Source organism: Oryctolagus cuniculus, chromosome 13 (assembly GCF_964237555.1).
Source record: "Oryctolagus cuniculus chromosome 13, mOryCun1.1, whole genome shotgun sequence".
In the NCBI taxonomy this organism is placed as follows: Eukaryota; Metazoa; Chordata; class Mammalia; order Lagomorpha; family Leporidae; genus Oryctolagus; species Oryctolagus cuniculus.
The window spans coordinates 34,460,664-34,484,072 of record NC_091444.1 but is presented as its reverse complement, the minus strand read 5'-3'; the positions used below and the strand labels follow the sequence as shown (position 1 = coordinate 34,484,072).

The following is a 23,409-nucleotide window of genomic DNA, read 5'->3' as shown; positions in this document are numbered from 1 at the left end:
TTCCAAGCAAATTAGCAGAGAGCTGGATCAGAAGTGAAGCAGCCAGGACTCCAAACCAGCACCCATAGGGGATGCTGCTGCCGCAGGCAGTGTCTTTACCCACAATGCCACTGCACCGGCCATTATATATTTTAAAAAGCACTATGAAAATCCTAATATACTCTAAACTCTCAGGACTCTAAATCATGTTATTTCCATAGCTCTTTACTTCAATGGAAAAAGGTATCTAAAATTCCAAGTTTGAAATTCAGAATCATAATCTTTCATTCTAGAAATCTTAAATGATCTCCAGGTATCCAGAAGAAATCAGGTGTAGTGAGCTGAATTGTATCCCCAAAAAAACATTCTAAATGTCATTAATTGTGAAGACAATCCGAGTTGGAAATCTGGTCTTGCAGATATTATTGAGATGGGGTCACACACACAGTGACAGTGGTCCTTATACTACAGAGATATACAGGAGCTAAAGGTGGCCATGTAACCATAGAAGAGATTGGAGTGGCCCAGCTATAAACCAACAAACCCAAGGATCTCTACCAGAAGCTAAAAAGAGGCAAGTAAGGATCTTTCCACAGAATTTACTGTGTGAACACAGTCCTGTCAACCCCTTCATCTGAACTTCTACACTTTAGAACTTGATAGAATAAATGTATCTTGTTTTAAGCCACCAAACTTAAAGCCACTTATTATAGTAGCCCTAGAAAAGGAACAAATCAGGTCCAATTAATCTTAGACCCAATGTGGACAAATAAAGTTTTTCACAGCACATAGTTTCCAAGCTCATAAAATAAGGCAGAAAGACAATTCAAGACCAAAATTCTAAAATATAAGCCATGCAACATGGGTCAATTATTTGCAAGAGTTACAAAAGGAGTAGAGAATGTTCTGAGGCACAGTCAACATCTAACCCCAAACTCGAGCATATCTTCCCATAGAAGTGCTACTGCTAATGATTTCCTTGGTTGCCCTAAAAATAACACCACTCCCTGTTGATAGTTCTGATTTGTTTTTAAACAAATCGGACAGCTTCAAAGCAAAAGATAAACTCCCAAATTCCATTTTAAATCCTATGGTAAAAGCAAAATGTAATTTTCATTTTTTTGTTTCTGCTTAAAGTACAAGAAGGAAGAAAAGCAAGCAAAAGTTACTACTGGCTGCTTTTTAGAAAACATGTTTATAATAGAAACAGAAAACAATACTTACCCGCATCAGTTCCCTCGTCAAGGACAGCCTTGTTTTGAAGTTCAGGACCTGCACCTTCTGTGAAAATTCCATCTTCATCCACTAAACAATCCTACAAAGTGTCATTGTGAATGGTTAAAGTATCAAGACATTCTACCTTATCACAGTATCTGACAAAACAACATGTAAAAGACATTTTAATACAGCCTATTATTTCTCTATATGACTATGGATACTTCTGACTCAGTCAATACGAATTTGTGAATTTTATACTTTTAAATCACCAAGACGGGTAGGTATTTGGCACAGTGATTAAGAAACTTCTTGGGACACCCACACCCCATATGGGAATTCCTAAGTCGAGTCTCGGCTCTACTTCTGATCCAGCTTCCTACTGTAAGTACCCTGGGAGGGGGGTTGCTGCAGGTGATAGCTCAAGCATTTGGGTCCCTGCCACTCATATGGAAGACACAGATGGAATTCCAGCTCCTGGCTTTGACCTCGCCCTGCTCTGGGGAGCAAATCAGCAGATGGAAGAACTCTCTCTCTCTGTCCTTCTGACTTTCAAATAAAGTAAATAAAAACTTTAAGGCAAAAGTGTGTTATTAAAGCTTATACCTGAAGTTGCATACAAAAAGTAACAAAATATACTAAGCCATCTATAACTGATCTCTACTAGTCACATTTGTACTAGTATTGTATTGTACTGTATTGTACTAGGTATATATTGTATTACACATTGCCCTAGTCAACGTACACACTCATTCACTCTGGAACTCATCTTTTAACTAAATGGAAAACTCTGCTAAAAAATTGAAGTGTGCAAAATAATTTTGGAGAGGACTGTCAGATAAGAAAAACAAACTGCCAGGGCTGGCTGGCATCAGGGTGCAACAGGTCAGTGCATTGCCTGTGATACCAGTATCCTAGATGAGCACTAATTCAAGTCCCTGCTGTTTCACTTCCAATCCAGCTCCCTGCCAACATGCCTGGGAAAGCAGCAGATGGCATTAGTACTTGGGCCCCTGCCACCCAAATGGCATTCCAGGCTCCTGGCTTTGGCCTGGCCAAGATGCAACTGTTGTAACCATCTGCAAAGTGAACCGGCAGATGGATGGTTGATCTCTCTTCTCTGGCCCTCTCTCTCTCTGAGACTCTGCCTTTCCAATAAACAAATTTTTAAAAAAGAAAAACAAAATGTCCTTTTCAACTATTTAATAAACTATATTTGACATTTTTCAAGGACTCAACGTAATTTGTCTATGTGACTTGATATTTTAAATAAAGTATTTTAAAAAGTGTCCCATGTAATATTCTTAAACTCCAACTCTGTTGATTTTATGTTAATTCTGGAAAATAATTCTGAATTAGGATGAAATAATCAAGCTTTAGCATACTGCACAAACCTAAGCATTCCACAAGTTAATTCTGAAAACGTAAAGGATTATCAAAAAAGTAGGATTTTTAGGATTATCATTCTCATTCTACAAGATTAATAATTAAAAGGGACAAAAGAGGATTAGTACCACTGGCAGCTTGTGCTGAGATGCTACACTGTAATCTTCCAAACCATGGGCTGGGGCTGTATGAACCAATCCTGTTCCTTTTGCCATGGTCACATGATTTGCAGGTAAAAGGGGAGAGACTTTATCAGGAATTAAAGGATGACTACAGGAACCATTTTCCAAATCTCCACCTATGGGGAAAGGAAAAACTGTTAAAAATCATTTTATATGGCAATTCTCTCCCTTTAAGGTTAGCTAGAACATCACATTAGCAGTGCAGAATCTAGAACAAAACAATATGTGCACAAAACCACCTATGCTCAAATCCTGGCTCCCCTTTACTTACTCTATGACCTTCAGGAATCTATATGATATGGATAATTAGGATTCCTAAATCAGAGGATGGCCATGAGGACAAACAGAGTTAATGCATTTTAAGTGTCTGGAGCACTCATGTGTATAACACAGTAAATACTTTTAAAATATTAGTTTTTTGTACACATAAAATAAAAATATATAACTCAAATGAGTCACAGGAAAATTCCTTTAATTTACATACAATTATGTAAATTTTGGAACATAAAACCAAAAAAAATCCTTTTTTTTTTTCTTAAGATTTTATCTATTTGAGAGGAAGATTACAAAGAGAGGGACAGACAGAGAAAAAGGTCTTCCATCTGCTGGTTCACTCCCCAAATGGATACAACAGCTGGAGCCGGGCCAATCCAAAGTCTCCTTCCATGTTTCCCACATGGGTGCAGGGCCACAAGCTCACAGGCCATATTCTACTGCTTTACCAAGCCATAGCAGAGAGCTGGATAGAAACAGGAGCAGTTGGGATTAGAACCAGCACCCATATGGGATGTTGGCACCGCAGGCAGAAGCTGAGCCCACTACACCACAACACTGGCCCCAAGAGCAAAAAATGTCTAGATCAATAGGTAGATGACCAACAGGTTCTAGTAAGTTCCTTGTGGGAAACCATTGTTGTTTTCATAATGGAATTCTTAAAGAGATAAGAGATAAACAATACCTGACATTACGGGGAACCCTAAATATACTAATGTTAACATAAATGCTTGCTTCATCTTCATAATACTATTACAAAACATGCAATACTATCCCTGAATCAGAAATGAGAAAATCATTTCAGAAAATTCAAGCAGTACGCTTGAGATCACATGGCTTATAAATGATTAAATCCAACTTCCAAGGCAAGTCTTATTCCAACTTTAATGATCTATATGTAATCTTCTCCTTTTAGTAACATATTAGATCCATCATCACTATTAATTTTTCTACACATCTGTTTTTTCCAACCTTTACTGCCTCCTGAGTTAAATGCTATTAACTATAGTTTTTCTTTTACATGTTCTAAAAATAACTCAAGGGCTTTTTTTTTCCCTCCCAAAGTTTATTTTTCCTTATTTGAAAGGCATAGTAATGGAGACAAGAAGAGAGAGATCCTCTATCAACAGCTAGGGCTGGGCAAAGCCAAAGCCAGGACCCAGGAATTCAATCCAGGTCTCCCATGTGGGTGGCAGGGACTCAGGTACATGAGCTATCACCTTCGGTCTTCCAGGCCCATTAGCAGGAAGCTGGATTGGAAGTAAAGGCACACTTAATCCAAGGCACTCCAGTAACAACAGCTAAGCCCAAGTCATCAAAATGCCTGCTCCAGGATTTATGTTTTAGAATTATCTGGTTCTCCCTATCCACTCATTGAGATTTACTGAATGTAAGTATGTTCACCCTATCTACTCTCTAATAATTAAAAAAACTTCAGTAATCCCTCTACTCTTCTGTGTTCCCCACAAATCATTCTTCATCATTCCAAACTAAATAATGTTACTTTTAAAAACTATCTCCTTAGAGAAACCCCTATTTTTGTCTAATCACATAACAAGTAAAACTACATAACCTATTCATACTACCAGAGGAACAATACAATATTTACATTGACATTTCATTTGATAGACTGTTGCTTACTTTGATTTTGGTTAAAAGAGTACAATGTATAAAAATTTCTGAGACTGTTGGCTTTGGCAAAACATATACTAAAAATGCCTCAGAAAAATCACCATTTCCTTATAAATGATGATACATCTTCTGAAAAAAAATCGAAAGTTCATTTTCGTTGGCTTGGCATTTATAGATAGGAAATTGTTTGCTAACTTCAATACTTCAGGATGCATTCTTCTCTTTGTCTTTTTTTTTTTTTTTTTTTTTTAAGATTTATTTATTCAGGGTCCAGTGCTGTAGCATAGTGGGTAAAGCCGCTGCTGGTAGTGCCAGCATCCCATATGGGCACCAATTTGAGTCCTGGCTGCTCCATTTCTGATCCAGCTCTCTGCTGTGGCCTGAGAAAGCAATAGAAGATGGCACAAGTTCTTGGGCCCCTGCACCTGTGTGGGAGATCTGGAGGAAGCTCCTGGCTTCGGATTGGTGCAGCTCCGGACACTGTGGCCATCTGGGGAGTGAACCAGTGAATAGAAGGCTTTCTCTCCCTCTCTCTGCCTCTGCCTTTCAAATTCAAAAGGCAGAGTTACACACACCAAAAAAAAAAAAAAGAGAGAGAGAGAGAGAGAGAATCTTCTTCCATCCACTGGCTCACTCCCCAAATGGCCACAAAGGCAGAGTTGGGCCAGGTCAAAGCCAGGAGCCTAGAATTCCATTCAGATCTCTCACATGGTTAACAGGAAGCCCAATTATTTTTTTTTTCTTAAGACTCATCTTATTTATTTGATAAGCAGAGTTACAGAAAGAGAGGGAGAAATAGAGGTCTTTCATCCTCTGGTTCACTTCCAAAATGTCAGCAACAGCCAAGGCAGGGCCAGGCCAAAGCCAGGAACCAAGACCTTCTTTCTCGTCTCCCACATGGGTGCAGGGATCCAAACACATGGGCCATCTTCCACTGCTTTCTGAAGTACATCAGCAGGGAGTTGGATTGGAAGTGGAACTGCCTGGACATGAACTGGCACCTATGTGGGATGCCAGTCCTATAGGCAGCAGCTTTATCCACTAAGCCACAACACTGGCCCCTGGGCCCAAGTACTTGAGCCATCCTCTGTTGCCTTCCCAGGCACACTGGCAGGGAGCTGGATCAGAAGTAGAGCAGCCAGGACTTGAACCAGCTCTTAACTAGCAGCATAACTCACTGAGCCACAACATCAGTTCCAGAATGCATTCTTTTCCAAACAATTCATATTAAAGAAGAAAAGTATTAACACTATTTTCAAAAATCTACTCTTTAATTTTCAATTTCTTTTCCTAAATTTCCTAAGAATAATCTCCATAATCCTATGCTGTACTCTTTATGTATTTTTAGTATAGAGATCAAAGGTTTGGGGAAATAAAATTAGATTTAACCTATTAACTTTCCTTCAGCAATACTTACTGTATTGACCTCTAATAATTACTATTTTTCTAGAAAGAAACCCTACCACATTATTCCATTTGAGCTGTTTAACTTGCCTGCCACATTATTATGTAGTAAGTTCATTGTCAAGAACTTTTTTCCAGGGATGAGAAGTATTCATGAGGTTTTACAATGTGGCAGCTTAATACAGACAACCCAATAATTCTCAGCACAGTAATAACTTGAAACAATTATGTAATCTGGACTAAACATTTAACCTTTTTATTTCAAAAATTTTTGTAACTTAAGCTTCTGTGATAAAAAACTAACTTGTCAATGAAGGCTTTTCAGCTTCTGCATTTAACAAAGAACTGGGGGGTATACAGTAAAGAACATACTGGGTTCCACTTCCTTCTGGCCATGTCCATACTTTGCAAGGGTCATGGCCACTTGCTGCTCTGACAAGAGACCAGACAAGTGAGGCTATTCATTCTTGGACTTGAACCTCAAAACTGTGAGCAAAATAAAACTTTTCTCTTTATATTAATAAAGAAAAGATACACTGGATCCTCTAACTTATCTACTGTATGGTCTTAATATTCTGCAGCTCCCCTTTCTCTCTCTCTGTCTACAACTCTACCTGTCAAAAGGGGGGGGGGGGGCAGCGCCATGGCTCACTTGGTTAATCCTCCACCCGCAGCACTGGCATCCCATATGGGCACTGGGTTCTAGTCCCGGTTGCTCCTCTTCCAGTCTAGTTCTCTGCTGTGGCCCGGGAAGGCAGTGAAGGATGGCTCAAGTGCTTGGGACCCTGCACCAGCATGGGAGACTAGGAAGAAGCACCTGGCTTCTGTCTTCAGATCAGCGTAGCTCCGGCCATAGGCGGCATTTGGGGAGTGAACCAACGGAAAGAAGCCCTTTCTCTCTATCTCTCTCTGTCTATAACTCTACCTGTCAAAAAAAAAAAAAAAAAAAAAACTCTGCAGCTCCGTTCCTGCCTTTAACACAAAAACCTTTATTCTGTTAAGTTTGTTGAAATTTGTAATTACTTATAACTGCATTGATGAATTGACAGGGCTTCCCTATTCAGCAAGGCAGTCTTTCCATTTTTAAAAAAGATGTATTTATTTGAAAGAGAGGCAGAGGTAGACAGACACATCTTCCATCTGCAGGTGATGGCTTTTAACTGTTATGCCACAGCAATAGCCCTTCTTTTTTTTAATCTTTACTCATGTGATTGTTTCTTAGCAAAAAAAAAAAAAAAAAAAAACCACACAAAAAACAAAAACAAAAAAACTCATCCCTTAGGATCAAAGATCATTTTAAACTTCCCTCGACTTCCACAGCTATATTTCATATTTTAGAAGTCCCAACTCATAGCTTACTAATAATTCCTTTGATGGAAGCACTGCCCTTGGAATTATTTTAAAAATTTATTCAATTCTCTATTAAAATATTAGAAGTATATTAATTTTCCTCCTTGCCCCTTTATTAATGCAGACAAGAAGGGGCCAGCACTGTAGCATAGCAGGTTAAACCGCCACCTGCAGTGCTGGCATCCCATATGGGTGAAAGTTCGAGTCCTGGCTGCTCCACTTCCAATCCAATCTCTGCTATGGCCTGGGAAAGCAATGGAAGATGGCCCAAGTCCTTGGGCCCCTGCACCCATGTGAGAGGCCCAAAAGAAGCTCCTTGCTCCTGGCTTCAGATCAGCTTAGCTCCAGTCATTGTGACCATCTGAGGAGTGAACCAGACGATGAAAGACCTCTCTCTGTCTCTCCTTCTCTGTGTAACTCTTTAAAATAAATATTTTTTAAAAAGCAGATAAAAATAATTTTAATAATTTTGCATAAAATTTTGCAAAGTAACTTCTGGACACTTGCCAGAAGTACCTTTTTTTTTTTTTTTAAGATTTATTTATTTGAAAGTCAGAGTTACACAGAGAGAGGAGGGGGGAGGGAGGGAGGAAGGGGGGGGAGAGAGAGACACGGAGAGAGGGAGGGAGGGAGGGAGGATCTTCCACCTGCTGGCTCGTTCCCCAGTCGGCCGCAACAGCCAGAGCTGTGCTAATCTGAAGTCACCAGCTTCTTACAGGTCCTCCACGCGGGTGCAGGGACCCAACCACTTGGGCCATCTTCCACTGCTTTCCCAGGCAATAGTAGAGAGCTGGATCAGAAGTGGAGCAGCCAGGTCTCAAACCGGCTCCCATATGCCGACACTGCAGGTGGCGGCTTAACCTGCTACACCACAACGCTGGCCCTACCAGAAGTACTTTTTAATTAATCTGTTGTGCCTCTGTCAGATTAACATTTTTCTATTCTGCAACCATATTTAACACAATTCTCTTCAGTGAAATCAATGCAGAATATATGCTAGAAAGCTAGAGGCTATATCTGTTTCAATTCACAATGATCAATGTTCAACAAAGTAGTGATTGTGGTAGTCAGAACATCTATAACTCTTTACCTGGGAATGTTGAAATAATCTCAAATGTCGTTTCCAAAGTAGAAGCAACAGATGCCACTTTCTCTTCAGCCAATATGTAGAGATCTCCAGACTTGGAACATTTCACAAGCGCATACCTAACATAAAATTTTGGGAGAAAATTACTTACAATAAAAAAACAGGAAAAGCTATAGATAACATTTTATTTTTCTGTATCACTTCAGAAAAACTAGCTTTAGGGGTTTGTGCCTTGGTGTCATTGGTTAAGTCTCATCTGCTCTGCTTCCGATTCAGCTTCCTGCTAATGATCCAGCTTCCTGCTAATGCGCCTGGGAAAGCAGCAGGATGGCCTAAGTGTTCAGGCCCCTACACCCATGTGAAAGACCCGACCGAAGCTCCTGGCTTCGGTCCAGCCCAGCTCTAGCCATGGTGGCCATTTGGGGAGTGAACCAGTGGATGAAGAATCTCTCTGCCTCCCCCATCCCCACCCTGTAACTCTGCCTTTTCAAAAAAACAAATCTTAAAGAAAAAAAAAACCTAACATCAAAAAATACTATTTTCAAAATACTTCATACTTTATTTCTATTTTTTTGGGAACACAAACGTAAAGCCTTAAAAGCAATCAACTTAAGCTTAATAAAATTTATGAATATAAAAACTAAGACATAATTCATTACATTTTAAGAGGACAATGAGGATGAAACAAAATCAATGATGGAATGAATCCTATTAGTGAATAAAACAAAACCTGCATTAATATACATACTTTGACTCTGGCATATAACAAACAGCCTGATTAGCTGGAATCGTCCAAGGTTGGGTGGTCCAGGCTAAAAAACTAACAGGAGATGAAGTATCTCCTGAAAATAGAGTAATAAATATGTTAGCAAATGTTTTAACTCTGTAACTTGAATAAGATAAGGCAATGAATAAATCTTACCTATAAGAGATGCCAGCTTAGGGGGCGGTTTCAAGAGAGGGAACTTTACATATATTGAACGACTAACATGTTCCGGATTATATTCAAGTTCTGCTTCAGCCAAAGCAGTCCTAAAGATTTAAGAATAGTACACAGGAATATCTGAAAGCAGCACAAATTTCTCCCTTTTAATAATCAAAAGACACATATGTACCTTGATGAGGGAGACCAAAACACAGGTTTATAAGATCGATAAACCAAGCCCTGTAAATCATAAACGTATCACATTAAAGCTGCAATGTTTAACACATACTTTAACACACTCAATGATTAAAAGAAAAAAGAATTCATTACCTTATCATACATTTGGTAAAATATTCTCAACTGTTTGGCCTCATACTTTGCATCATACGTATAGTAGCAATTATTCCAGTCTGCCATTATTCCCCATCGAATAAACGCTGATTTCTGTTTCTCAATGGCTGCTTTAGCAAATGATCTAGCTAAAAGATAAAGCAGAAAAAAAATTTTTGAAAGCAAGTAAATTCAAAGTCTTACACATGGTTTATTTCTCTAAATGCAGGTGCTGCACATGGCTGAGATGTCGCAGAGACTTTTTTTTTTTAAGATTTATTTCCTTATTTAAAAGGCAGAGTTACAGAGAAGCAGAGGAAGAGAGAGGTCATCACCTGCTGGTTTACTCCCCGAATGGCTGCAATGGCTGGAGCTGCACCAAGCTGAAGCCAGAAGCCTGGAACTTCCTCTGGGTTTCCCACATGGATGCAGGGGCCCAAGGACTTGGGCCATCTTTTACTGCTTTCCCAGGCCATGGCAGAGAGCTGGATTGGAAGTGGAGCTGCTGGGACTCGAACCAGAGCCCACATGGGATGCAAGCACTGAAGGCAGCAGCTTTACTTGCTAAGCCACAGCGCCGGCCCCAAGAGAAGACTTTGTCTTTTTTTTTTTTTTTAAGATTTATTTATTTGAAAGTCAGAGCTACAAAGAGAAGGAGAGGCAGAGAGAAAGAGAGAGAGGTCTTCCCTCCGCTGGCTCACTCCCCAATTGGCCGCAACGGCCAGAGGCCTTGGCATCTTGTCTTGTCACACGAATCCTGCTACAGAGACTATGAAAAGTTTTAATAGGAATATTTGAGAGCATTCATAAGATACAAATTCTTTTTTTTTAAGATTTTTATTTATTTATTTGACAGGCAAAGTTACAGACAGTGAGAAGGAGAGACAGAGAGAAAGGTCTTACTTCCGTTGGTATACCCCCGAAACGGCCGCAACAGCCGGAGCTACGCCAATCCAAAGCCAGGAGCCAGGTGCTTCTTCCTGGTCTCCCACGCGGGTGCAGGCGCCCAAGCACTTGGGCCATCCTCCACTGCCTTCCCGGGCCACTGCAGAGAGCTGGAATGGAAGGGGAGCAACCGGGACTAGAACCCGGTGCCCATGTGGGATTCCAGCGCCACAGGCAAAGGATTAGCCAAGTGAGCCACGGCGCCGGCCCATAAGATACAAATTCTAAAACTGACCAGAATTTCAAAAAGTCAAAATGTTATTACTGCCTTCTGTATTTTTCAGATTGTACACAATAACTTGACATTTAGAAAAAATAGACTGGAAAAACTATTCCTCATTATCTCTTAGTTTAAGAAAAGGACAAAGAATAATTCTCATATATGCAAAAATCATTCAGTATATTGAATCTAAGCTAATTATAACATATTTCACAAGAAATAACAAAATCCCCATAATCATACCCAATGCTGTAAAATACTAAGAAAAGAAGATTCCTTGGGGTAACCATTGTGGCACAGAGGATTAAGCCTCTGCTTGGAAGGCTGTCATCTCATTGGTGTGCCAGTTTCAGTCTTGTCTAATCAACTTTTTTTTTTTTTTAAGATTTATTTATTTATTTGAAAGAGTTACACAAAGAGGCAGAGAGAGAAAGAGGCAGTAAGAGAGAGAGAGAGGTCTTCCATCCGATGATTCACTCCCTAGTTGGCCACAATGGCTGGAGCTGTGGATCCAAAGCCAGGAACCAGGAGATTCTTGCGGGTCTCCAACGTGGGTGCAGGGTCACAGCAGAGAGCTGGATCGGAAGTGGAGCAGCCGGGACTTGAACCAGCATCCATATGGGATGACAGCACTGCAGGTGGCAGCTTATACCCACTACACCACAGCGCTAGCCCCTCTACTCAGCTTCTGATCTAGCTTCCTGCTAATGTGCCCAGGAAACAGCAGATGATGGCTCCAGTACTTGAGGACCTGCCACTCACAGGGGATACACAAGGATGGAGTTCCTGTTTCCTTGCTTTGGCTCAGCATAGCCTGGACTGTTGACGCTATTTGGTGAGTGAACCAGCAAAAGAAGATCCCTATCATGCTGCCTTTCAAATAAAGTAATTTTTTTAAAGATTTATTTATTTGAAAGGTAGAGCTACAGGAAGAGACAGATAAGACATCTTCTATCTGCTGGTTCACTCTCCAAATAACCACAAAGGCCAGGAACTTCTTCCAAGTCTCCCATGTAGGTACAGGGTCCCAAATACTTGGGTCATTTTCCACTGCTTTTCCAGGCACATTAGCAGAGAGTTGGATCAGAAGTAAAGCAGCAGGGATTTGAACTGGCACCCATATGGGATGCTGGTGTCACAGGCTGTGGTTTTTCCTGCTATGCCTCAACAAGGGCTCCAAATCAATGAACCTTTGTGGGGGGGGGGGGGGGTAGAGGGGAAGCACTGTGGCATAGTAGGCTTAGCCTCTGCCTGCAGCACTGCAATCCCATATGGGCACCAGTTTGTGTCATGGCTGCTCCTCTTCCAATCCAGCTCTCTGCTTGTGGCCTGGGAAAGCAGTGGAAAGATGGCCCAAGCACTTGAGCCCCTACACCAGCATGGGAGACCAGAAGAAGCTCCTGGCTTTGAATCTGCTTGGCTTTAGCCATTGCTGCCATTTGGGGAGTGAACAGCTTATGGAAAACTTTTCTGTCTCTCCCTAACTCTCTCTCTCTCAAATAGATAGATAAAATCTTTAAAAAAAGAATCCTTCCTAGTTCAATCTACTGAAGGAAAGCATGAGATTAATTTAAAATATATTTATTTCAGAATTTCCTTTTGATTTAGCACCTGAAATATGTTAACAGGCCTTATCCAGGAAAGTTTAAAAAATAGCCAAAATAGTGATTTCATAAATATGAACACTGGGACAGGTATAGAGGCACAGCAGGTTAAGGCACCAATTATAGTTCCTGTATCCCATATCAGAGTGTCAGTTAAGAGTCCTAGCTACTGGAATTCCGATTAAGCTTCTTGCTGATCACCTGGGAAGCAGCTCAAGTTGGTACCTGTCTTCTGTTGTTGCAGACACATGGGGAGTGAACCAGCAAATGAAAAATCTGTCTTCTGTCACTGTGCCATTCAAACAAATCTTTTTAAAAAACAGGAACACTAAAGAACTTAAGCATTTGGAAATGTTCATAGTGCTTCCTACAATCTCCAAACAGCAATTCCCACAAAAAGCAATTACAAATCCAAATTTTATGAGCTACAAAGTGGTTTCCAACAAATCTCATTACAACCCAAACAAAACAAGATCCCTTTGGTAAAGCTTCAACTTTACCAAGGAACTAAAGTGCTTAAAATAGCATTTAAAAGTAGAAATACAGATTATTTACCTTTCTCTCTAATTTCCAAGGCTGAAAGATTCTGAGATTTTCCACCAAGTTCTGATAATACTTTTATTTCAATAGGCAACCCATGGCAATCCCAGCCTGGCACAAAATGTACTTTGGAACCTCTCATCATATGGTAGCGATTGGCTATGTCTTTCAAAATCTGCAAGGATAAAATGATAATCATCACTGACATATCAAACATGTGGTCTACAACTTTTTTTTTTTTTTTTTTTTTTTAAAGATAGGGGTTACAAAGGCAGAGAGCAAGAGAGAGAGTTATCTTCCATTCGCTGGTTCACTCCCCAAGTGGCCACAATGGCCAGAGGTGGGCCGATGCAGTGCCAGGAGCCTGGGGCTTCTTCCAGGTCTCCCACGCAGGTACAAGGGCCCAAGCGTTTGGGCCATCCTCCACTGCTTTCCCAGGCCACAGCAGAGAGCTAGATCAAAAGTGGAGCAGCCAGGACTTGAACCAGTGCCCACATGGGATGTTGGCACTGCAGGCAGCGGCTCCACCAACTACACTACCGTGCTGGCCCCCTTATTTTATTTTCTTAATGTAATATCATTTTAAAACACTGAGAAAGCCCAAATTTTAGAGGGCTTATATAAAATAACCTATTAAATCGCCCAACTCAAGTATTAAACACTGAAGTAACAGATACTTGAATTTTTTAAAAATGTCATTAACTCTTCTTCCAAAAAGCAAAAGAACAAAAGATCTCAAATTACTGATTTTTTTTTTTTTTGGTAAAGCTGGAATATGAGAAAAAGCAGCCCATCTAAGAAATAAGTGTTGTGGTGTAGTCGATAAAGCTGCTACCCGTGATGCCAGCATCACATATGGACACCCATCTTGTCCTGGTTGCTCTACTTTTTTTTTTTTAATTAAAGATTTATTTATTTGTTTGAAAGTCAGAGTCACATAGAGAGAGGAGAGGCAGAAAGAGAGATCTATCCGCTGGTTCACTCCCCAACCCGACGCAATGGCTGGAGCTGCGTCGATCCAAAGTTAGGAGCCAAGAGCCTCTTCCTGGTCTCCCACATGGGTGCAGGGGCCCAAGGACCTGGGCCATCCTCCACCACTTTCCTAGGCCATAGCAGAGCTGGATCAGAAGAGGAGCAGCTGGGACCAGAACCAGCACCCACATGGGATGCCAGCACTGCAGGCGGCGGCTTTACCCACTATGCCACAGCACCAGCTGGTTGCTCTACTTCCGACCCAGCTCCCTGCTAATGGCCTGGGACAAATAAGTGTTTGGGTCCCTGTATCCACATGGAAGATCCAGTGAAGTTCCTGACTTTGGCCTGGCCCAGCCCCGGCTGTTGCAGCTATTTGGGAGAGTGGACCAACAGATGGAAGATCTCTTTCTCTCCCTCTAACTGTGCCTTTCAAATAAATTGTAGAAAATAAAATTTAGATCATCTAAAAGCCGAGTACAAGTCAAGTAGAAATTTGCTTTACTCTTACGAAAAATTAACACAATTACTGCATTATTACATTGAGCTTAAAAATATTAAAGAACTGCTGCAAAACTTACAAAGCACTCCACTCAAAAGAATGGAATATTTTAGTTAACTCAGTCAGTGACAAAATTCCTTACTGAACAGTAGACCTCTTCACTGGGCATAATTAACACTGCCTTGCCTTTCTTGGTTCATTTAAGATATCAGAGGGCAGGAGAGCCTTTAAAAAAACGTATTACCAGGGCCGGCGCTGTGGCGCAGCAAGTTAACACCCTGGCCTGAAGCGCCAGCATCCCATATGGGCACCGGTTCTAGTCCTGGCTGCTCCTCTTCCAATCCAGCTCTCTGCTATGGCCTGGGAAAGCAGTAGAAGATGGGCCCCTGAACCCGCGTGGGAGACCAGGAGGAAGCTCCTGGCTCCTGGCTTTGGATCAGCGCAGCTCCAGCCGTTGCGGCCATCTGGGGAGTGAACCACTGGACGGAAGACCTTTCTCTCTCTCTGCCTCTCCTCTGTGTAACTTTCAAACAAATAAATAAATCTTTTAAAAAAATGTATTACCATTATAGATTAGGCAATCAAAGGCCAAGAACCGATGTGGCTCCAACCTCATAATGTCCCTCTTCTGAAGAGGAAACAATGTTCTGACCACTAGTCCAGTAGCCCAGAAAATCTTTTCCTCCTTCCCACACCTATCAAAAGTAGAAAAGATATTACACATTCCTCCTGTCCCTTCCCCCCTAAAAAATATAACAATCAAACTTTTTGCCACAGAACTGGGGGGAGCCTTATAATATAGATGGTAGTTGATGGTAGTTATAAGAAAAATTAATCTAGTCATAGAAGTACATACTTAAGACTTTAGGTATATTATTTAAATCAATCAAAATATAAATAACCTCATTACTAATTAGCCCTATTGGAAACTATTTGTTTTTATCTGTCTCTTCCCTGTAAAACATAAGCTCCATGAAATCAGAGATCCCATCTGTCCTTTACACCAGTGAGTTCCACTACTTATGATGGTGTCTAGTAGTAGTCTACCAATGTTTATCTAATAAATGAGTGTATGCATTAGAACATGTCATCTCATAGGCAGTCACTGGTCACATGGGATTTCAGGTGGTAGTCCCTATTGAGATATTCTAGATGATAGATTTCAAACAGTACAAAAAAGCTAAAATAATTCAAAACTTGGCTTTTTTCTATAGACCAATTTATTTACTTGAGAGGTACAGTTACAGAGATGAATAGACAGAAGGGTCAAAAGTTGTTTTTAAAAGATTTATTTCAAAGAGTTACAGAGAAAGAGGGAGAGAGATCTTCCAACTGCTGATTCACTCTCCCAGTGACCACAACAGCCAGGGCTGCGCCAGACCAAAATCAGGAGCTTTATCCAAGTCTCCCATGTGGGTGGCAGGGGTCCAAGCTGTTTTTCCCAGGTCATTAGCAGGGAACTAGATTGGAAGTGGATAAGGGGAGATATGAACCAGCACCCAAACGGAATGCCAGCATCCAATGCTGGCCCCCAAACTTTTTTACATTGATTATATGTTGAAATGAAATTGTAGATACTGTTAAAATTAATATTATATATCTATATATTAACCATAAACACATATTTATATGTTATATATTAAACATAGTAAGTTCATATGATTGTTTTGACTATATTTGTGGCTACTAGAAAATTTTAACTTATCTATATGACCCGCATTTATAGTTCGAGTTGAATTTTTCTTTTATTTCCCCTCTAGGGGGAAAAGTTTTATGTATAGTTATTATTACTTTTCTACATTTTCTACAAACTCAATGGCAAGGCAGTATAATGTAGAATCTTTTTACTTTTTTTTTAAAAGAGTTATTTAGTTGAAAGAGTTACAGAGAGAAGTAGAGACAGAGAGAGGTCTTCCATCTACTGGTTCACTCCCCAGATGGCCAGAGCTGTGCCAATCTGAAGCCAGGAGCCAGGAGCCTCTTCCAGGTCTCCCACGTGGGTGCAGGGCTCGAAGCACTTGGGCCATCTTCCACTTCTTTCCCAGTAGCAGAGAGCTGGATTGGAAGAGCAGCAGCTGGGACTAGAACTGGCACTCATATGGGATGCTGGCGCTTCAGGCCAGGGCTTTAACCTGCTGCGCCACAGCACCAGCCCTGAATCTTTTTACTTTTAACAGAAATGTTGAATTGAAACATACTTATGGTGGGGTACAATGTGATATTTCAATACATGTACACAATGTGTAATGATCAGTTAGGATAACTGGCAAATCTAGAATCTCAAATATGTAGTTTCTTTCCTCTGAAAACATTCAATATCCTCTCTACCAACTATTTTAAAATATCAGATTGTTGTCAGCCATAGTTACCGTACTGTGCTACAGAACAATAGAAGTTATTCCTCTGGGGGTGGGGTATTGTGTGGCAGTGGTGAAGCCAAACCTTGAAATGCACACATCCCATTTTGGAGTGCATGGCATCAAGTCCTGCCTTCGTTTCTGATCCAGCTTCCTGCTGCTAATGTACCTGGGAAGCCACAGTTGATGGTCCACGTACTTGGGTTCCTGCAACCCATGTGGAAGACCCAGACAGAATTCCTGGCTCCTGGCATCAATCTGGCCCAGCCCTGGCTGTTGCAGGCATTTAAGGACTAAACAAATGGATAGGAGACCTTCCTCTGTCATTCTGCTTTTCAAGTAAATAAACGTAACAAAATTATTCCTCCTATCCAATTGAATCCTAGTATCCACTAACCATCTCTCCCATCCCCCCTCCCCAGGATCTGGAAACCACCACTCATATTCTATTCTTCACTTCTTTGAAATCAACTTTTTAGCTTCCACATGTAAGAGACAAGAAGTTTGCACTGTATTTCTATGGAACAGTCTTGTTTTCAAGTATTTAAACAGAATGGAATCAATCACTTGCGTTAACAGTTAACAGCATACCTTATAAGGATTTTAAATGTAATCACAATAGATAATAATGTACGAAGCCTTAGTAAAAACAATAGGAAGACAATATTTTACTAACTCCTCATTATCAAAAATCTTCCTCCTCTCAAAAAAATTTATCCATACTTTCAAGAATAATTGTTTTACAACTTTCACTTCCGTATCACAAAATTCATAGTCTTTTGTTCGATGGACACATATTTGAAGGCCTACCATGCACGAGAAGTTATTCTAGGGCCTGGCATGATTCTGTCTTGAGAGCTACTTCTTGCAGTAGCAGCAGATTTTTTTTTTTTTTTTTTTTTTTTGACAGACAGTGAGAGAGAGAGAGACAGAGAGAAAGGTCTTCCTTTTCCATTGGTTCACCCCCAAATGGCCACTACAGCTGGCGCGCTGCGCCAATCCGAAGCCAGAAGCCAGGTGCTTCCTCCTCGTCTCCCATGGGGTTCAGGGCCCAAGCACTTGGGCCATCCTCCACTGCCTTCCTGGGCCACAGCAGAGAGCTGGCCTGGAAGAGGAGCAACCGGGACAGAATCCGGCACCCCAACCGAGACTAGAACCCGGAGTACCGGCGCCACAGGCGGAGGATTAGCCAAGTGAACCACGGCGCCGGCCCAGCAGCAGGCTTCTTATCTCTGTCCCCATTTTTCCCACCTAAGTTCGTTCTACCACCTCATGAAGAATCAATGGACATGAATATGAGCCCCCTGAAGTACCAGAACTATCTTTTCAACTGTGAAGAAAGGCCAACAAAGATTATCACTCTGTAGTGGAAAATGATGAAAATGAGCACCAGTTATTTTTAAGAATGGTCAGGTTAGGTGCTGGTGCACAGGATGAACTGCACATTGTTGATGGCAATGAATTATGAAGGCAATCCAATTAAAGTAACACTGGCAACTTTGAAAATGTCTGTACAGCCAACAGTTTCCTTTGGGTGCTTTGACACATGGTCTTGATGTTGAAATGCAGTTCATGCAGTTCAGGGCCAATGCGTATTAGTGGACAGCACTTAGTAGCTGTGGAGGAAGACGCTGAGTCAGAAGATGAAGAGGAGGACAACACAAAGTATTAAGAATATATGGGAAGCAATCTGCCCCTGGAGATGGCAGCAAGGTACCACAGAAACAAATACAGCTTGTTGCTGACGAAGATGATGAAGACGAAGATGAGGAGGTGTAAGCTGAAGAAAAAGCTCCAGTGAAGAAATCTATATTAAACACTCAGCCAAAAACATACAAAACTCAAACCAAAATGGAGAAGACTCAAAAACATCAACACCAAGATCAAAAGGTCAAGAATCCTTCAAAAAAACAGGAAAAATCTCCTAAAACATTCAAAGGACCTAGTTCTGTGAACAACATTAAAGCAATCATGCAAGCAAGTATAAAAACTGTGGTTCACTTCTCAAAGTGGAAGCCAAATTCATCAATTTTTTTTTTAATTTATTTTATTTGACAGGTAGAGTTTATAGACAGTGAGAGAGACAGAGAGAAAGGTCTTCCTTCCGTTGGTTCATTCCCCTAATGGCAACTACGGCTGGCACCGATCCAAAGCCAGGAGCCAGGTGCTTCTTCCTGGTCTCCCATGTGGGTGCAGGGGCCCAAGCACTTGGGCCATCCTCTGTTGCCCTCCCAGGCCATAGCAGAGAGCTAGACTGGAAGAGGAGCAACCGGGACAAAAATCCAGCGCCCCAGCTGGGACTAGAACCCAGGGTGCCGGCGCCACAGGCGGAGATTAGCCAAGTGAGCCATGGCCCCGGCCTAAATTCATCAATTATGTGAAGAATTGCTTCCTGATAGATGACTGACCAGGACAAAAAGTCTCTTTAAGAAAACAGTTTAAATGGTTTGTTAAAGTTTTCCATCTTATTTCATTTCTGTAACAGTTAATATCTTGCTGTCTTTTTTATAATGCAGAATGTGAGCTTTCCCTACCGTGTTTGGTAAATGCTGTCCAGGTTCTACTGCCAATACTCTGTTGACCTGAGCCAAGTGTTGTGGTATAGCAGGTTAAGTGCAACCTGTAGCACCAACATTCCAAATGGGCCTCAGTTCGATTCCCTACTGCTCCACTTTTGAGTCAGCTCCCTGCTAACACGCCTGAGAAAGCAGCGGAAAAATGGCCCAAGTGCTTGGGCCCCTGCACCCACATGGGAGACCAGGATGAAGCCTCTGGCTCCTGGTTCCTGGCTTGTCTCCCCAGCTCCAGCCATAGTGGCCATTTGGGGAATGAACCAGCAGATGGAAGCTCTCTCTCTCTCTCCCCCTCTCTCTGTAAGTTTGCCTTTCAAATAAAATAATCTTTATAAAAACAAACAGAACATGTTGTCCAAAATGCCGACTTAGTCTTTAAAAATGAAACTCCACCCTTTGCTTGGTTTTCACTACATACGGAATGTTATGATAGGACACAGTAAGCCTAATATCAATCAGCTTTAAGCAAAGATAGTGACTGTTGGAAGTTCCTGTGTATTTTGGCATTATAAGACCAGGCCAGACCAGCCTATATGGCCCTGTTGGCCTGCATCAGAACCAGACTGCTTTAATACTGCAATAGAGGGGCCGGCGCCACAGCTCACTAGGCTAATCCTCTGCCTGTGGCATCGGCACACCGGGTTCTAGTCCTGGTCGGGGCGCCGGATTCTGTCCAGGTTGCTCCTCTTCCAGGCCAGCTCTCTGCTGTGGCCAGGGAGTGCAGCAGAGGATGGCCCAAGTGCTTGGGCCTTGCACCCCATGGGAGACCAGGAGAAGCACCTGGCTCCTGCCTTCGGATCAACGCGGTACGCTGGCCACGGCAGCCATTGGAGGGTGAACCAACGGAAGGAAGACCTTTCTCTCTGTCTCTCTCACTGTCCACTTTGCCTGTCAAAAAAAAAAAAAAATACTGCAATAGAGTCATATTTGATATAGCAACTCATTCTTCATCTTTCTCCAAATCTTAACTATACAAAATCACATTCTTGACTATTTAAACTTACTTAATTTTCCAGATTTATTTAACTATTAAGGCAACTTTTTAATCACTGATCATTAAGAATAACATGCAGTAAAAGGCACAAATCCTAAATTATTCAGTTTGATGGGCTTTGACTGTTTTGTACATTTGTTTATCCACTTACAGAGAAAGATCTCAAACACAAATCTGTTTCCCAGGAGTTTCCTTACATACCTTTGAAATAAATGCCCTATTCCCACTCAACCTACCTCCCTAGGCAATCACTGCTTTGGGTATATTGTTTTAGATTTCTTGCATGTTCTAAAATTTTACTACTCAAGATATGGATCTACATCAATATATGGAGTTTTATATTACAATGAAAATCAACGCTGCTTTCTTCTTCAAGTCTTGCTACAAAAATTATTTCAGCTGAAATAATGTATACTTAGTAACAACGTCTATTTACATTCTGATTGAAGTTCAGTATTTCAATACAGACAGCCCTATAACAAAATTTGCTCTTAGCAGCCACTCAGCTAAACCGGCAGCCCTGGAGGAAGAGGAAAAAATGGAAAGAAGTGACTTGCAGCAAGCTTAAATGTGAAAAATCCCTTTTATTACTTTTAAATTCAACGAGTTGTCTCAGAGATGACCTTCCCTAACCCTCCCCTCTGCTTTTGCTTCCCTCCAAAGCACTCATCACTCTCTGGCACATTATACATGTCTTTTTTTTTTTTTTTTTTAATCTTTTTTATATCTTCCTTCTAAAGCATAAGGACAGGACAGGTCTTTATTTTACTCAGTGCTATTCCCAGAATCTACAATGTCTGGCTCATAAAAGGTATTCAATAATTATAGACTAAATAAAATATTTATGAACACAGTAAGCTCAAAGCAAGTATCAGCAACTTTTCATGCAAGACTAAAACTGTTTATTGATGCTTTCTAGTTTAACTTTTAGTTTTACATACCAATATAAATAATTGGTATATAATTATATTGAAGAGTGTTTACATAAACATGTTTTTTCAAGTGTCATAATCTAAATTATAATTACCTTATTTAAAGCATGTCCTACATGAGGGTCACCATTTGCATAAGGAGGTCCATCGTGAAGACAAAATTCTGTCTTTACTTTTCTTTCTCTTTGCCATGAATAAAGTTCTGCAAATCCGCATTTCTGTTTAAAAAGAACAATGTGTAAACATCATATAAACACATGGTATTCCTGAATCTTAGCATACATAACAGCCAACATTTGCTTATTTCTTAACCCATTCCCATCTATTCAACTCCTAAATACAAAAGGTGAGGTTTCTGAAAGCACAGCTAAGGACTCTTAAAACTTTTCAATGGTTTCCCAGGTTAAAGTCTAAACTTTCCATGTGGTAGACAGGACCCTATAAAGGTTTAGTGGGGCGAGGGGCCAGTAAGTTAAGTCCCTGCCTATAAAGCTGGCATCTCATGAGTGACAGCTCCAGTCTCAGCTGCATCATTTTCAGTACAGTTCCCTGCTAATACACCTGGGAAAGCAGCAGATGATGGCCCAAGTGCATGGACCCCTGCACCCCTATTGGAAGCCCAGATGGAATTCCAGAATCCCGCGTTTGACCTGGCCCACCCCTGGCCATTGTGGCCACATGGAGAGTGAACCAGCAAATGGAAGCACTCTCTCTGTAACTCTGCCTTTCAAAAAAATTGAGAAATTTTTAAAATAAAACTCCAAGGTTCGGTGCCACCAAGTTCTCAGGCAGCCTCCCCACCCCTCCGTGCCAGGATGCTGAAGGAACTGTAGATCCCCGCTAAAGCGCATCTTTCTTTATCCTTGCTACTCTTTGGCTTCAGCACTTGGCAATCCCTAAGTTTGGAACAACACTCCCTGCAATCCCACTCCCCTTCCCTCACTTGCTGAGTGAGCTCATGGGCCTGTCTCCTCATCTGAAAATAGCATCTCTTTCACAGGGCGGATGTAAAGACTGAATGAAAAAGTCAAACTGTCACACTTCCTAGCATCCACAAGGTACTGTGTCAAACTCTTTAAAAAATTAGATGAGCAAAACAGACTTATAACCTGGAACTAGTTATAAGAATAGAAATTACAGAGGTTTTTTTTAAGACTCTGAAAGTACAAAAACCAACAAAACGAATTTTCTGCCCTTACAAAGTTCAGTCTACAAGAGACAGACGCACCGATTTGTACAAGGAGGACTCGGAGAGGTCCTGCACCTTTACCTTTCCAGCTAGGGGTCTCACGGTACAAGGGTGGGCTTCCACTTCCCCTCAGCCCTGTGGCTGTTTGTTTCTACGTGTACAGAGGAATCAACTTTTATAGGTCTCCGGGAATGACTCCAAGGTCGGTTTCTTTGGCCTATGTAAGAAGCAGGGGCGTGCATTCGGTACATCGCGCTCCAGAACCTGCCCCAACTGAAACACTTATCTAGAGGTTCCTTCACTTTGGTTTTCAAACAAAAAACTGAAAGCGAGCGGAGGATCTCCCCCGAGCTGGCCACAACACGCGCGCCCAGCCGCCGGGCCGGGCCCGCTGACCCCGCCCGCCCCGCGGAGGCCCGCGCTGAGGCGGGCCCGTACCTGCTGGAGCTCCAGCTCCGTGTCCGGCTGCTGCCGGCCCAGCCGCTTCATGGGGAAGCTGGTCTGCGGCAGCAGCACCGTGCCCCGGTACCTGCCGCTCTCCGGGTTCGTCTGCTGGCTGTTGGCCCCAGAGACGGAGCGCACCACAAGCCTCCGGGTCGTTCCTCGCCACCCGGGGCGGCGCGGAAGGCGGGGCGGCCCCCACAAACTCCGGGCCGCGGCCAAGGTCGACGCCCCGGGCCCATGACGACGCAGCCCCCAACGCATGGCTGCGCCCACCTGCTTAGCACAAGGACTCCCTACCGGGTTTTGGGACACAACTGCACTAAAAACCCCAAAGACGCGCCGTGCGTGAGTGCGCACGCGCGGGGAGCACGGAA

At 41.9% G+C, this 23,409-nt stretch overlaps 1 protein-coding gene and 1 pseudogene across 1 annotated transcript in view; one reads left to right on the top strand and one right to left on the bottom strand.

Annotated features, from left to right (window-relative positions):
- IARS2 (isoleucyl-tRNA synthetase 2, mitochondrial) overlaps positions 1-23,409 on the bottom strand; it is a 76,352-nt gene extending 52,943 nt beyond the window's left edge. The window contains exons 1-10 of the mRNA XM_008268410.4: positions 23,030-23,409; positions 21,498-21,620; positions 13,088-13,247; positions 9,764-9,912; positions 9,624-9,673; positions 9,431-9,540; positions 9,257-9,350; positions 8,512-8,627; positions 2,709-2,878; positions 1,204-1,294 (exon numbers count right to left, since the gene is read on the bottom strand). Coding sequence (XP_008266632.1) covers positions 1,204-1,294; positions 2,709-2,878; positions 8,512-8,627; positions 9,257-9,350; positions 9,431-9,540; positions 9,624-9,673; positions 9,764-9,912; positions 13,088-13,247; positions 21,498-21,620; positions 23,030-23,296 — 1,330 coding nt within the window. The 5' untranslated portion in view covers positions 23,297-23,409. The remainder of the gene's footprint in view (positions 1-1,203; positions 1,295-2,708; positions 2,879-8,511; positions 8,628-9,256; positions 9,351-9,430; positions 9,541-9,623; positions 9,674-9,763; positions 9,913-13,087; positions 13,248-21,497; positions 21,621-23,029) is intronic.
- LOC103351020 (nucleophosmin pseudogene) lies at positions 17,690-18,981 on the top strand (annotated as a pseudogene).